We start from the raw sequence: 12145 nt of genomic DNA on the forward strand, positions 1-12145 counted from the left end.
TTGCGAATGCGTAATAGAAGAAGCTTAGAGCCAAAATTGCAGTTTCTGGTTAGGTTCCACTTATGACACCATTGATATAATACCAAGATACAATAAAATTTCACATACAGTAAATTAAATTTTTTCGGGGGGGGGGAATAAACTGAGTGAGATATCGGTATTGTACTGTGATGGGGCTTAGGGAACGAGACCGGAAGTCTTTGCGGGATTGTGCTATTGGCCCTGCTCAGTCCTCTGCGCTGTCGTCCAAGAATGGCCGCTGCCGCAGCAGGAATAAACAAGCAGGGCGCTGTGGCGACGATGGAGACATGCACCCGACACGGGAGAGCAGCGCATGGAAGCACCGTCAAGGTTGTAACTCCTTCACTAATGCTCACAGCTAGATGGAGGAATGTGATGGCCATGTTGTTTTATCATTTAGACTCGAGGGGTCGACTGCAGGCTGCCTTCGTGGCTGCTGGATTTGGGTGAAGGCTGCTGCGTTGGCGTTGGTTGCGTCGGATACAAAAACACTCATCCGCAGTCGATCTGAGCTGTGTTAGTGAACATGTATGACCAGAAGAGCTCTGCGTGTATCACCGCGAACTGATGTGCGAGCAGTGTTAACCCACGGGCTGCTGTTTGAAGCTGCTGACACAGGTTCATCTGCACTGACCGTGCCTCACCGCAGCTCCTCAGTAACGTGATCGGTTTGAGAAGTCGCTGCTCGGTGTGCGTGCAAGTTACAACCTGCTTCTCTCTTAATAGTCACATGCGATTTATTTAAAGATCACAGCAGAAGGGTTGTGGATGCAGTTGACTGCGAAGGTCTCAGATCTTCTCTGATCACATTGAAGTTCAGTGAATTATCTCACCGTGATCCATCTCAACACAACTCACTGTAGATGAACTGAAGATTCCACCTATCAGCCATCAACCTCACCGACTGTCTGTTAATCACAACGGGTCCATGTAAGGGTTGTGAAATCCGTGCCAGCTATTAAAACACTCCTCCCCTCTAATGTCAGAACTGGTTCTACAATAGTAGCTGATAAACCCACACAGACCTAAGATAAGAGGGCTTCTCTGGAATTTAACCACGTTGTGTGTATTCATTTCCCAGGTGCTGGAGTGTGGCGTGTGTGAGGACGTCTTCTCTCTCCAGGGGGACAAGGTCCCTCGTCTTTTGCTCTGTGGACACACAGTGTGCCACGATTGTCTCACCCGGCTGCCCCTTCATGGCAGAGCGGTCCGCTGCCCCTTCGACAGACAGGTCACTGAGCTGGGTGAGAAAGAGGATCTCCTGTTCCTATAGTAACGTGAAGACATATTCATGTCCTGTCTGAAATACATGCATGACCTTCATACACCTGTCATGTTGAACAGGATCATCTTGACCCATTGTTTCCATATTTAGAAGTTATTGTTAATCTTGTAAAGACACAGAACAATAAAGGCACAATGAAATGTATAATGCTTATACATGGAAGCTAAATCTGAGATTGTTTGTCTACCAGGAGAAAGTTCGCAGGATTTGTAGTGCATCTCTCCATGACTCATCATAAAGTTGATTAAAAGGTGCCTAGAGGATCCAACTTGGATGGAATTAATATCTGCGGGTTAAAGCCAGTTCATTCATGGTTTTACCAATTTTTATGTAAGGATCGTTCTCTGGAATCAACAGACCCATGTTGGAAAACACCAGTAAATTAAGAGAAGAGCAGAGCTCATAACAATGTTGTAAAGGGGTTTATTCAGTACTTGTTCATGTTTTAATAGATGTGTTATTGCACTGGATCCACACCGGAAAAAAGAGCAACTCTGCACAAAGGAAAACTTCTACATTGCAATTTTTTCACCCATCCTTTTCTCTGAATTGAGTGTGAATACCATTTTGTCCTTAAGTCAGTGTTTTATTCTCTTCCATCTGTTTTTTTTTAGGGGACTCTGGAGTTTGGGGCCTGAAGAAGAACTTTGCTCTGCTCGAACTCTTGGAGCGGCTCCAGAATGGAGCGTCCAACCAGTCTGGGATGGCGGAGGATGCTCTGAAAGGCATGGGAGAAGTAAGGAAAAGTCACCAAAGTCCCTGAAAGCTTTGTTTAAGACACCTTTCATTCCCAATTCCTCTTTTCATCTAGTGCATTATACGGTGTGATGAGGACGAGAGCCACACGGCCTCGATGTACTGCACCGTGTGCGCCACCCACCTGTGTGCTGAGTGCTCACAACTCACCCACTCCACTCGCACCCTGGCCAAACACCGCCGGGTGCCGCTGGCGGACAAGCCTCATGAGAAGACCTTGTGCCCACAGCATCAGGTCCACGCCATTGAGTTTGTCTGCCTGGAGGAGCCCTGTCAGACTGGGCCTCTCATGTGCTGTGTGTGTAAGGAGTACGGCAAGCACCAGGGACATAAGGTAGTTGAAAACATGCTCAAAACGAATATTAGATATCATCACACGAAGACACATCCTCATCCCCAGCTTTCTTTTCAGCATGCCGTGCTTGAGTCTGAAGCTAATCAGATCCGTGCATCCATATTGGACATGGCCCACTGCATCCGCACCTTCACAGACGAGGTGTCCGAGTACTCGAGGAAGCTGGTGGGCATCGTGCAGCTAATAGAAGGTGGCGAGCAGATAATAGAGGACGGAATTGGCATGGCACACACTGAACATGTAAGACAGACAGCGGCCTTCTCAAATATGAGCGATTTAGCTTCTTTCCGGTATTTATGTAATTCTCTGCATCAGGTCCCCGGCACAGCAGAAAGTGCACGCTCCTGCGTGCGAGCCTACTTCGCAGACCTCCACGAGACTCTGTGTCGGCAGGAGGAGATGGCTCTGAGCGTGGTGGACGCTCACGTCAGGGAGAGGCTGATCTGGCTGAGGCAGCAGCAGGAGGACATGACCATCCTGCTGTCTCAGGTGTCCACCGCCTGCCTCCACTGTGAGAAAACTCTTCAGCAGGTAGGAAGCACAACAAACGTTTTGTCAGCGCAAGAATTAAGTATACAGTCTCGGGTTGATGTCTAGTAGTGATGCACGAGTCGACCCATAGAACATGCATTGACCTTCAATGCTAGGCTGTGATTACTCCACATCTTTCTTTCTCTCTCTCTCTCTCTCCCTCTGTCTCTTTTATACACACACATATGCACTATAGGGTGCAGGTTAATAATCTACATTTCTAAAATATAAATCATATATATTTTCTCTATTACTTTGAATTGGCCGGGGCTCTTGTCAATGGCTGAAATCACTCACTACTCTCTGTATGGGGAGGGCGGCACTTATAGCGCTGTACAAATGTTTAGTGAGACTTTTTTTCCCCTATATATCGGATTCATTGTTTCCCACAATGCATCTGCGCTCATGCTGAATGAAAGAAAACGGCCAACAGATGAAAAGAGAACTTTTTGCTGTGAAAATACAATTGTGCGATGTCTGAGTAAAAAGCATCAAATGTGACACAATAAGAGGAAGTGGCATCTCCCTTTGTGTTCTAACATCGGCTCTCGGACATTTGGGGTCACACATACAGCCTCTCAGGAGTTCAGTGCATGTCTGAAAGCAGCTATACAGTATTCATAATATAGTTAACCTACATGTTTTTTTCCCTTACCTATTATGCAGAGTAATTGTTTATACATTCCTGCCAACTGTTTTTGGTCATAAAGAAGAGGCTGTTACTAATGACACGGTGGACTTTTTCATAGAAAAGTGAAAAACAGGGATAGAGGGTTGGGTTAGCTCTCATCAGGTGCAGGTAACAAAAAACCTTGACCCCTTCACTCCCTCAGTTCACGTTCAGTCCTGATGTCTTTTCTGTCGCAGGACGACTGCAGAGTTGTGCTGGCAAAGCAGGAGATCAACTGTTTGCTGGAGACACTACAGAAGCAGCAGCACCAGTTCACCGAGCTGGCGGATCACATTCAGCTGGATGCTGGCATCCCAGTCACCTTCACCAAGGTACATGCCGTCCACCACTCAAGATCATCCCTGTCCCCATCGATCAGCCAAGAAATCCTGTTCAATGTGAGGGGCTTGAATTGTACGCTATGTAACAACCTACTCCAAATGTCTCCAGGACAACCGGGTCCACATTGGTCCAAAGATGGAGATCCGTGTTGTGACGCTGGGGCTCGATGGAGCGGGGAAAACCACCATCCTCTTCAAGCTGAAACAAGATGAGTTCATGCAACCCATCCCTACTATCGGTAAGTGCATTTGCAGCATAATGAATATGTATCAGTGCACTTGTTTAGAAATGTTGTGTTATTTTTCAGTCAAATCTCCTCAACATTGTCTAAATCTCATTATTTCCCCCTTATTTAAGGTTTCAATGTAGAGACAGTTGAATATAAGAACTTGAAGTTCACCATCTGGGATGTGGGTGGAAAACACAAGCTCAGACCCCTCTGGAAACACTACTATCTCAACACTCAAGGTACTGGATGCACTTTACGTTCTATAAACATAAAGTTATATATTTGGTTAATGTTGCACAACAAATGCAATATATTCTGCAGCATTGAGCACATGGAAAACAAACATTCCTGTTGATAGTTGACTCTAGACACATTTTTCTTGAATAAAAATCCACCCTGGCAGTTTGTGAGCTCAACACGTGTAGTTTTTTTTAAACTTCATATATGTCTTTCTTTTCAGTAACAGGAAAACACTGTCAATTAGGTCTTAATAATGCTGGAGCGTGTAGTCTTGTCTGAGAGCAATGGCTCGAAGTAGGACTGAGCTCACTTAGTCAGCACAATAAATAAAGCAGTGTCACCGTTTATTCAGCGAAATGGAATGCAGCACACGATTTTTACAGCAAGATTAAAAAAAATGCAGTTAGAGGATGTAATACCTGGCACATTTCAGTGAGTGATCTCAACATGTCTATTGAGTTGTAGACAGATTGGTGCTGCAGCTTCAAACTTCACATTCACAGTGAATATGAAAACGCACCGGCTCAAGCTGTTTTCTATTATACTATGTCCCTGACTCTTATTATATTATTATTATAATTCAGTGTATGCGGAAAACTGAGAGGTGTAAAAATACTTTACCTCATTTTGAAACGTACAGGTCAAGGGGGAAGTCAGCTGAGTAGGGGGTTCTTCACATGGAGCCGAGAACCCATTTGCGTTAAAAGAATGTGGCCACGTGATTGAATCTCAAAATGTGTCTGGTGTGATTTACAGCTGAACTTAGCACTGTTCACTTTAGATTGGATCAATGGATACCAGGTATGAACAGGGTCAGTGCCGATGTTAATGGAGGTGAATTAAGTAAAATTTGAGATATTTCAGAAGATAAGTAACTTATACGTTTGACCTGCTGGTGGCACTAGAGGAAAGGGGGAGTTAAGAAAGTCAGTAAGGTTGTTTTTTCTGGGTATCATGAATATTTGCACACGTCACAGCAATCCAAGAGTCATTTAGATATTTCCGGCTGAACCAATGTGGTGAACTCAGCATACATTACATACTAGTAGCTAAAGATCTTAGTTTGGTATATTTTTTCATATACAAATGATTTCAACCACTTGAAGATGGTTTAAAAATGTGATCTGATGAACCCTAACTTTTCTGTATGTGCGTGTGCAGCGGTGGTGTTTGTGATCGACAGCTGCCACAGAGACAGACTGATGGAGGCTCACAGCGAGCTGGCCAAACTACTGACAGAGAAGGAGCTGAGGGACGCCTTGTTGCTCATCTTCGCAAACAAGCAGGTAATGGACTTCAGACTCACAACCCCCGTGTGCCTTTATCCTTTCTTCTGAGTTGATCCTCAGTTTTTATGATGTTTGTGTTACAGGATGTTCCCGGCGCTGTCTCAGTGGAGGAGATGACGGAGCTGCTGAGCCTACACAAGCTGTGCTGTGGGAGGAGCTGGCACATCCAGGGCTGCGACGCCCGCAGCGGGATGGGCCTCCACGAGGGTTTGGATTGGCTCTCCAGGCAGCTGGTTGCTGCTGGTGTCCTGGACGTAGCCTAACTGTCAGTCCCATGCCTCTCCTTACTGACTCTCCCCTAAGCGGCCAAACCCCCGCCCCTGAGCTCTCTCCATCAGTTGTATAACAACCTCCGAGCATTCACTTTCAAGAAGACACCGTGGCTTTAAGCCTTCTCTCATCATCTTTCCGTCTTTGTTCACCGCCGTGAGCAAAGACAACAAAGATGTTAATACTCTCGAGGCTCATTTAATGGGAACACTGAAACTATCAGCTATCTGAAAGCCTGTCCAACCTTGCACCAGCCTGAGGAGTAAACCCAATGGGACAAAAACCTGAGTTAGTACTCCCTCTTATCCTGCTTCAGTTCTAAGGCAGCTTAGGCACATAGTCTAACACATGTTACTTTAGCTTTTCTTTGTTCTAACCCTTTTATCGATAGCTAGTTGACTTAGGTCCAGTCAAATGTTAGAAATGCTCCATATCCTGACAGAGTGCAATGTATCTCTGTTCTCCATGTCACATGTTACTCATCTCGGCCATCACAGTGCAACAGTAATCTCAACAAAATGCAGAGTCGTCCTTATTATAGTGACAGTATTGATTACTCCTGGGAAATAACAGCAGCGCCCATTTTTAGTTCAAGGGTATTTGCAGGTAAGTGAGATGGGACAGAAAAGTTCACTTAAGGCCCTATCGAGCCCAGAGGGCCTGCAGCAGCTTCGAACTGACGATCTAATGTTTTCCGATTTTGGCCGAGTGCTCGCTTCACCTCGTCATCTGATGTAAGCAATAGCTGTCAAGTGTTTCTTGAGTCTTTCAGATGCGTGGGCATATTAATCTTTTAAGTGTTTGAACCTCTTTAAATGCCGCAGCTGGTCTGGAAATGGCGCACCAGTAAGGGTTTTGGTTTGAATGTAGTGTTTACTGTTACAAGAACAAACTGTTTACTGAACTTATTTATGAGCAGGAACAAGTTTTGGGGGTGGTGGGGGGGGGGGGACCGTGTGAGAAAATCTGTTTTTATGCACCGACTCTGCCTGTTTTGTGAAGTGTCTTGCACGCAGGATTTGACAGATGCACTGTCAAAAAAACCAGCTGCCTCACTGGTTTTCGGTTGGAAGCAAATGAAGTCTCTGCTGTTTCTTAGTCGACCCTTGAGTATTAAACTCAGAGCAAATCAACACGTCTTGTGAAAATATTCCTATTTAAACATCTCACGAGTCCTGATCGTGTGTCTGGAGTGCTTAACAAGATGGTACACCTTATATCTGCAGCCTTCAGGAATGTAATGTGAAACATTAAAACCTAACACTGACACTTGTCTTATTATTGAGGAACCATCATTTGAGTTTTTCATTTAATCTTTATTCATTGCTATGTAATGTTTACTACTTGTACCTATGTATAAAAAGACAAATAAAAAAAAATGCACGTGTGAAAAGCCTTTCCACATAGTTTGTGAAAACATTGACATTTGTTTTTGAACTGTAGAAGCACAACGCGCATTAAAACCTTTGTTACCAGTGGACTTAATGATGGCTTTTGTAAATTATTCATAATGTTCTGCTGTAAAATAAACTACTTAACCTTATTCTTCTGGCTGGCAGATGTTTTTCCCTTCTTTAGCACTGTAATCTGTTTCGTTGAGCAGGTGAGAGACTGATGACGGACCTCTAAAACATAACATCCTGACCACAATCGCGTTGAACGTCTTTAATTAGTCAATCTGGTAAAAAAAAAACATGTACACAAATATGGACGTACAATCACTTGATGGTTATGTTGATGATGCTGATGTCTTCGTATGGTTTGTCAGTCTTGGGGTTAATTTTGACATTGGAGATCCTCTGGACGGCCTCCATGCCTTTAGTACATCTCCCAAACACAGTGTGCTTGTTGTCGAGCCAAGGCTGCGGAACAGAAATAGTGGCACATGAAGAAAACATGGACTCATTGCTGGATTCATCTAGGTGTCGGTTTAAGCAGTATTCAGACAGAGCAGGAGAATAAGGCACAGAATGTGGCAGCTGCGGTGAGACATGGAAGCAGGGGCACAGCTTGACACTTCATCCTGGATACATTTATGTTCCAACACATGAAAATGTATGCATCAAGGGAGATGAGTTCAGTGGAAACCTAGTTTATGGCCAAATTAAGGATTAATGACAGTCAGCATGAAGAATGCTCACTGCTGGCACCCCTATACACTTACTGCTTCGATTTAATCATTTATTAGCATCAAAACAATGTCCTGGAGACCTGTCCAGTGTATACGCCACCTCTCAGCTATAAGAGTGGCTCCAGGCCCCGGCAACTGGCATGAAAAATTGTGGTGTTGGATCTATTGCCCATTTTTTATGACATTTTTACAAACTGGTCTGACATAATGTTCTGTTTACATCTGTATTCAGTCTTCATGCTAAGCTAAGCTATCTATTTCCTGGGTGTAATGGAATGTTTTAATGGACAAACATCATCCAACTCCCAGCAAGAAAGCTAATAAGCATGTATCCCAAACTGTGGAACTTTTCCTTTAAAAGATCAACATATTTCAGTGCTTAAAATAAGGATAACACATACTTCTTATCACTATGTACATATTACACTTTAAGTTTTTATCTCACAGTATTTGATCCTGAAGGGTAATGACCTGGTCTTCTTATTTTAACCTGTGGCTAACAGCCTGTACAGATCCAGCACATTATGCAAGAGGATCTATTGTGAACTACTAACAACTTACAGTGGGTACGACAGTGATGAAAAACTGGGAGCCGTTGGTGCCGGGGCCTCCATTTGCCATACTGAGCGTGTACGGGCGGTCGTGCCTTAGCGTGGCGTGGAACTCGTCCTCAAACTCTCCTCCCCAGATGCTCTCTCCTCCCATGCCTGTGCCTGTTGGGTCTCCTGTCTGAATCATGAAGCCCTGTGCACAAGAGAGACAAAGATTAAGACACAGCAGACAATGCAGAGATGGACACATGAGTGTGTTTGGCCTGATGAACAGAGGACTTGCCTTGATTACTCTGTGGAATATGTGACCGTTAAAGTAGCTATTCCTGCTGTGAACGCAGAAGTTCTCCACGGTTTTTGGGCATCTACAAACAAAAGACCAAAGTTCTGTTAACAACTGGTTAAATGTAAAGATAATTTCCAAATAAAACCATCGTGTGCGAGCTGAAAACCTACTCTACAGGGAAGAGCTTGATGTGGATGTCTCCCATGGTGGTGTGGATGATGGCACTGTCAGACACTCTCTTGGGGCCCTCGGCCTGAGTCGCAGCCATAACCTCTTCCTTGGAAGGTTTCTCGTTAAAGATGTCTCGGTCTGAGTCTGCGCCCTTTGTATCCTCCGGTTCTCTTTTGGAGAACTTGAGAAAAAACGATGCATTGACATAAATACTAAGCAGAAAAACAACAAAGCTTTATGATCTTGGAAGTGAAGGTCATGTAATCTCACCATGTAAAAGCGGTTCTTCTTGAAGGCTGTGCAGAATATGGTGGGGTCAGGCGTTACGTTATCTAAGGCAGGATTATCAGACGCCTTCATCTCCACAGTGGGGGCCACCTGCGAGGCCTTTGCGACACCCTGAAACAAACTCAGCTGGACCACACGAATGTTCTCCAGCTTCCCGAGGATCCGCACACATCTGGAGAACATGATTCATGAGACTTAACTTCACATTTGATATCCACTTGGTACTTTACAACAAGATGGTGGAAAAGACAAAGACTTTACGGTTTAGTCAATCAATTTATTCAACTGCGGTAAAACTCTACTGATAATATACCCATGTCAGCGAGTATTTCTACTGAACCTCCTTTTGTACTCTTAAATCAACACTTTTTACTTTTAAAATCAATTGCCACACATTTAATGAGAATGGCTAATGCTTAGAACATATGGGGAACTGGGATGCTTTTCATTCTATTACTTCCTACCTGTTGGTTTCCACATTGATGACCTTGATGCCCAGCATTGTCCCGTAGAGCACAAAGTGGCCGGTCTCATCAAAGATGATATTTGTCAACCGGATACCATCCACTTTCTCCAGCTCTCTCTCCGAAGCCATTCGTCGCCCAAACTCCATGTCAGGCAGCTGCTGCCTCATCTGTTGCAGCTCTGTGAACATCTAACATACGAAGAAGCATGTGTGATGAATGTGTGAATACACATCAGTAAAGATTCAAGCTGAAACGTGTTTTAGAGCTCACCGATAATGATTCATCAAACACCCTTGTCAGTTTTCCGGTCAGAAAACGGAAGATCCTGACTTTCCTGTCAGTGGCAATTGTGGCCATCTTCCTTCCATCAGAAGAAAACGCCAGGCTGGTGGGGTAGGTTTTGTTTTTTGCAAATTCATACAAATCTGTGTCTGTTTTGAATTCCCAGTCCACATGTCTGGGGAACTTGAAATCACTTGGAAGGCCGGTCCAGTACTCCAGCATCCCTGCTTTGTCTGCAGAAACGATGACTCTGAATTTTGGATTTAGGCGCATTTGGGCCAGCGGCGAGGAATGCATTTTGTCGAAGACATGGAGGACTTCGCTGCCTCCCCGGCCGTCATACACAAAGATCTTCCCTGTGGTTTTTTCTGAGCAGGCCACTGTGGAAATGGCATCTCCGGGGTTATAGATCCACTCACACTGACCTGGATGAAAGCTTCCAAGACAAGAGAAAAATCATGTATTAATAAGAAGGTGTTATCACTGTGCCTTCATGTGAACTCATAACACCTGAGTTACACTTGTATTTTGAATTTAGACTCACCCCATCTTCAGCATATTGATCATGTCAAAATTGACAACATCAAATACTTTCATGGCCTGATCATCACCGACAGAACAGAAAAGAGCCCCTTCAGAACTGACTGCAATGCACTCCAAGAAACCTGCAGAAAATGTGACGATAATACCACTGCTCATTAGGGCTGGACTACATGACTTCAAATAAATACCACCATTTCCCCCCCACACACACTTTTACCTAAATTACGATTTCATTCACAAATTATATCATGTCAATCCTTTTAGCCCATTACATGAAGACTGTTAAAAAAGTGACAGATCCATTCAGTTCATACCGAGATGACTCCGGAAATGTTTGACAAACTCTATTCCCTCGTCCTCTCTCTTCTTCCAGAACTTGACATGGCCGTCCTGGCTTGCTGTGATGATGAAGTCTGTCCTGAAATGAGAGAGATTAAGAGGAAGTCCTTGTAAATCTCTTTGAGGAAAATCTGTTATTATAGCCTTTATAAATAAAAGTGTCTTGACCTATGTTACTGTGACAATTGTATGGCTACTAACTTATGTAAATATTAACAAGAACATAAACACTATTGCATGTAAGCCAGTGCTGTGCCCCTCCTCTAGACAGCTCCATATAATGGGTAGATCCAGAATACTATGGAAGAGTGCATCGTGAATGAGTAAAGGATCTGAGAACTTCTACCAGCACAGAGCTAAAGTTGACTGAAGAGTGACTTACTTAGTGCAAACTATGTGCGAGATCACGTCTCGGTGCATGTAGCTCCTCTCGTACATGGCAGCTGAAGGCAGGTTGTCCAGGTAGACGCGCTCATATTCCAAAACTGAAACGCAAAAACAGAGATATTCCACAATAGCCGGGGAGCTCTGGTTAGCATATACTAGCTTCGATTAGCGGGAGTGTGACAAGAACGCAAAGTACCGAGATAATAAACCACCCGCAAACTAACCTTTCCTTTTCTTGGGTTGTGTGGCTTCGTTGGGCATCGGCCCAACCCATTCTTCCTCTTCTTCATTTCCTTCTGCCACCGGACTTTCATCTGCTTTTCGTTTTAAATCCACATTGTTTTCTGACTCCGCCATCGCTTCAGATCCTCAGCGCGGTCCTATCACAGTTACGGTACTTCCGCCCGGACGTACTTCTGAATTCTGTCTTATTGCTGTCAATAGCCTCCCTTAATTTCTCACACAGTTAATTACAGCCCAAAAAATATTTTCACCATTTTACTTATAATCATTAAAGGATTTTAAAAGAAAGTTTGCATCAAAGATCATCGGACAGATATCGAGCGGAACAAACTGCTTGACTGTTTCCTAGGGTTTGTTATCGTGGAACACATGGGTCCAACCAAAAGTCAATTATAGGGGAGTACGCGATATAGTTTGGGATTTACCTGTTAGTAGCACGTTTAAATAGCGATACTCATGTAACAAAATA

At 44.1% G+C, this 12145-nt stretch overlaps 2 protein-coding genes across 3 annotated transcripts; one reads left to right on the forward strand and one right to left on the reverse strand.

The window, feature by feature from the left end:
- Positions 1-211: 211 nt before the first annotated feature.
- trim23 (tripartite motif containing 23) lies at positions 212-7531 on the forward strand. 2 transcript variants are annotated; one of them, XM_062412620.1, is made up of 11 exons: positions 212-351; positions 1103-1265; positions 1921-2042; positions 2118-2396; positions 2475-2657; positions 2733-2948; positions 3816-3950; positions 4069-4198; positions 4318-4428; positions 5591-5715; positions 5802-7531. In XM_062412620.1, exons 1-11 carry the CDS (start codon positions 253-255, stop codon positions 5979-5981), a joined length of 1743 nt encoding a protein of 580 aa, XP_062268604.1. In that variant the 5' UTR covers positions 212-252; the 3' UTR covers positions 5982-7531. The 2 variants fall into 2 exon arrangements, with proteins under 2 accessions (XP_062268604.1, XP_062268603.1); XM_062412619.1 differs by having other exon boundaries at positions 2475-2948.
- Positions 7532-7638: 107 nt separating this feature from the next.
- ppwd1 (peptidylprolyl isomerase domain and WD repeat containing 1) lies at positions 7639-11823 on the reverse strand. Its single transcript, XM_062412618.1, has 11 exons — positions 11658-11823; positions 11429-11531; positions 11022-11125; positions 10709-10829; positions 10153-10600; positions 9880-10070; positions 9398-9587; positions 9127-9308; positions 8954-9035; positions 8681-8863; positions 7639-7850 (listed from the first exon to the last, which is right to left on the reverse strand). The coding sequence occupies exons 1-11, from the start codon at positions 11788-11790 to the stop codon at positions 7707-7709; spliced, it is 1881 nt and encodes a 626-aa protein (XP_062268602.1). The 5' UTR covers positions 11791-11823; the 3' UTR covers positions 7639-7706.
- Positions 11824-12145: the final 322 nt, after the last annotated feature.

Source organism: Platichthys flesus, chromosome 19 (assembly GCF_949316205.1).
Source record: "Platichthys flesus chromosome 19, fPlaFle2.1, whole genome shotgun sequence".
In the NCBI taxonomy this organism is placed as follows: Eukaryota; Metazoa; Chordata; class Actinopteri; order Pleuronectiformes; family Pleuronectidae; genus Platichthys; species Platichthys flesus.

What these genes read in the sequence shown, in the direction of transcription:
- trim23 (XM_062412619.1), top strand. Translation starts at nt 253, where the DNA reads ATGGCCGCTGCCGCAGCAGGAATAAACAAGCAGGGCGCTGTGGCGACG. An exon ending in CTCTGAAAGGCATGGGAGAA is followed by an intron (nt 2,043 to 2,117) that starts GTAAGGAAAAGT and finishes CTTTTCATCTAG; the next exon opens with TGCATTATACGGTGTGATGA. An exon ending in TCATCTTCGCAAACAAGCAG is followed by an intron (nt 5,716 to 5,801) that starts GTAATGGACTTC and finishes TTTGTGTTACAG; the next exon opens with GATGTTCCCGGCGCTGTCTC.
- ppwd1 (XM_062412618.1), bottom strand. Translation starts at nt 11,790, where the DNA reads ATGGCGGAGTCAGAAAACAATGTGGATTTAAAACGAAAAGCAGATGAA. An exon ending in TGTTTGATGAATCATTATCG is followed by an intron (nt 10,071 to 10,152) that starts GTGAGCTCTAAA and finishes TTCGTATGTTAG; the next exon opens with ATGTTCACAGAGCTGCAACA. An exon ending in ATCAAGCTCTTCCCTGTAGA is followed by an intron (nt 9,036 to 9,126) that starts GTAGGTTTTCAG and finishes TTTTGTTTGTAG; the next exon opens with ATGCCCAAAAACCGTGGAGA.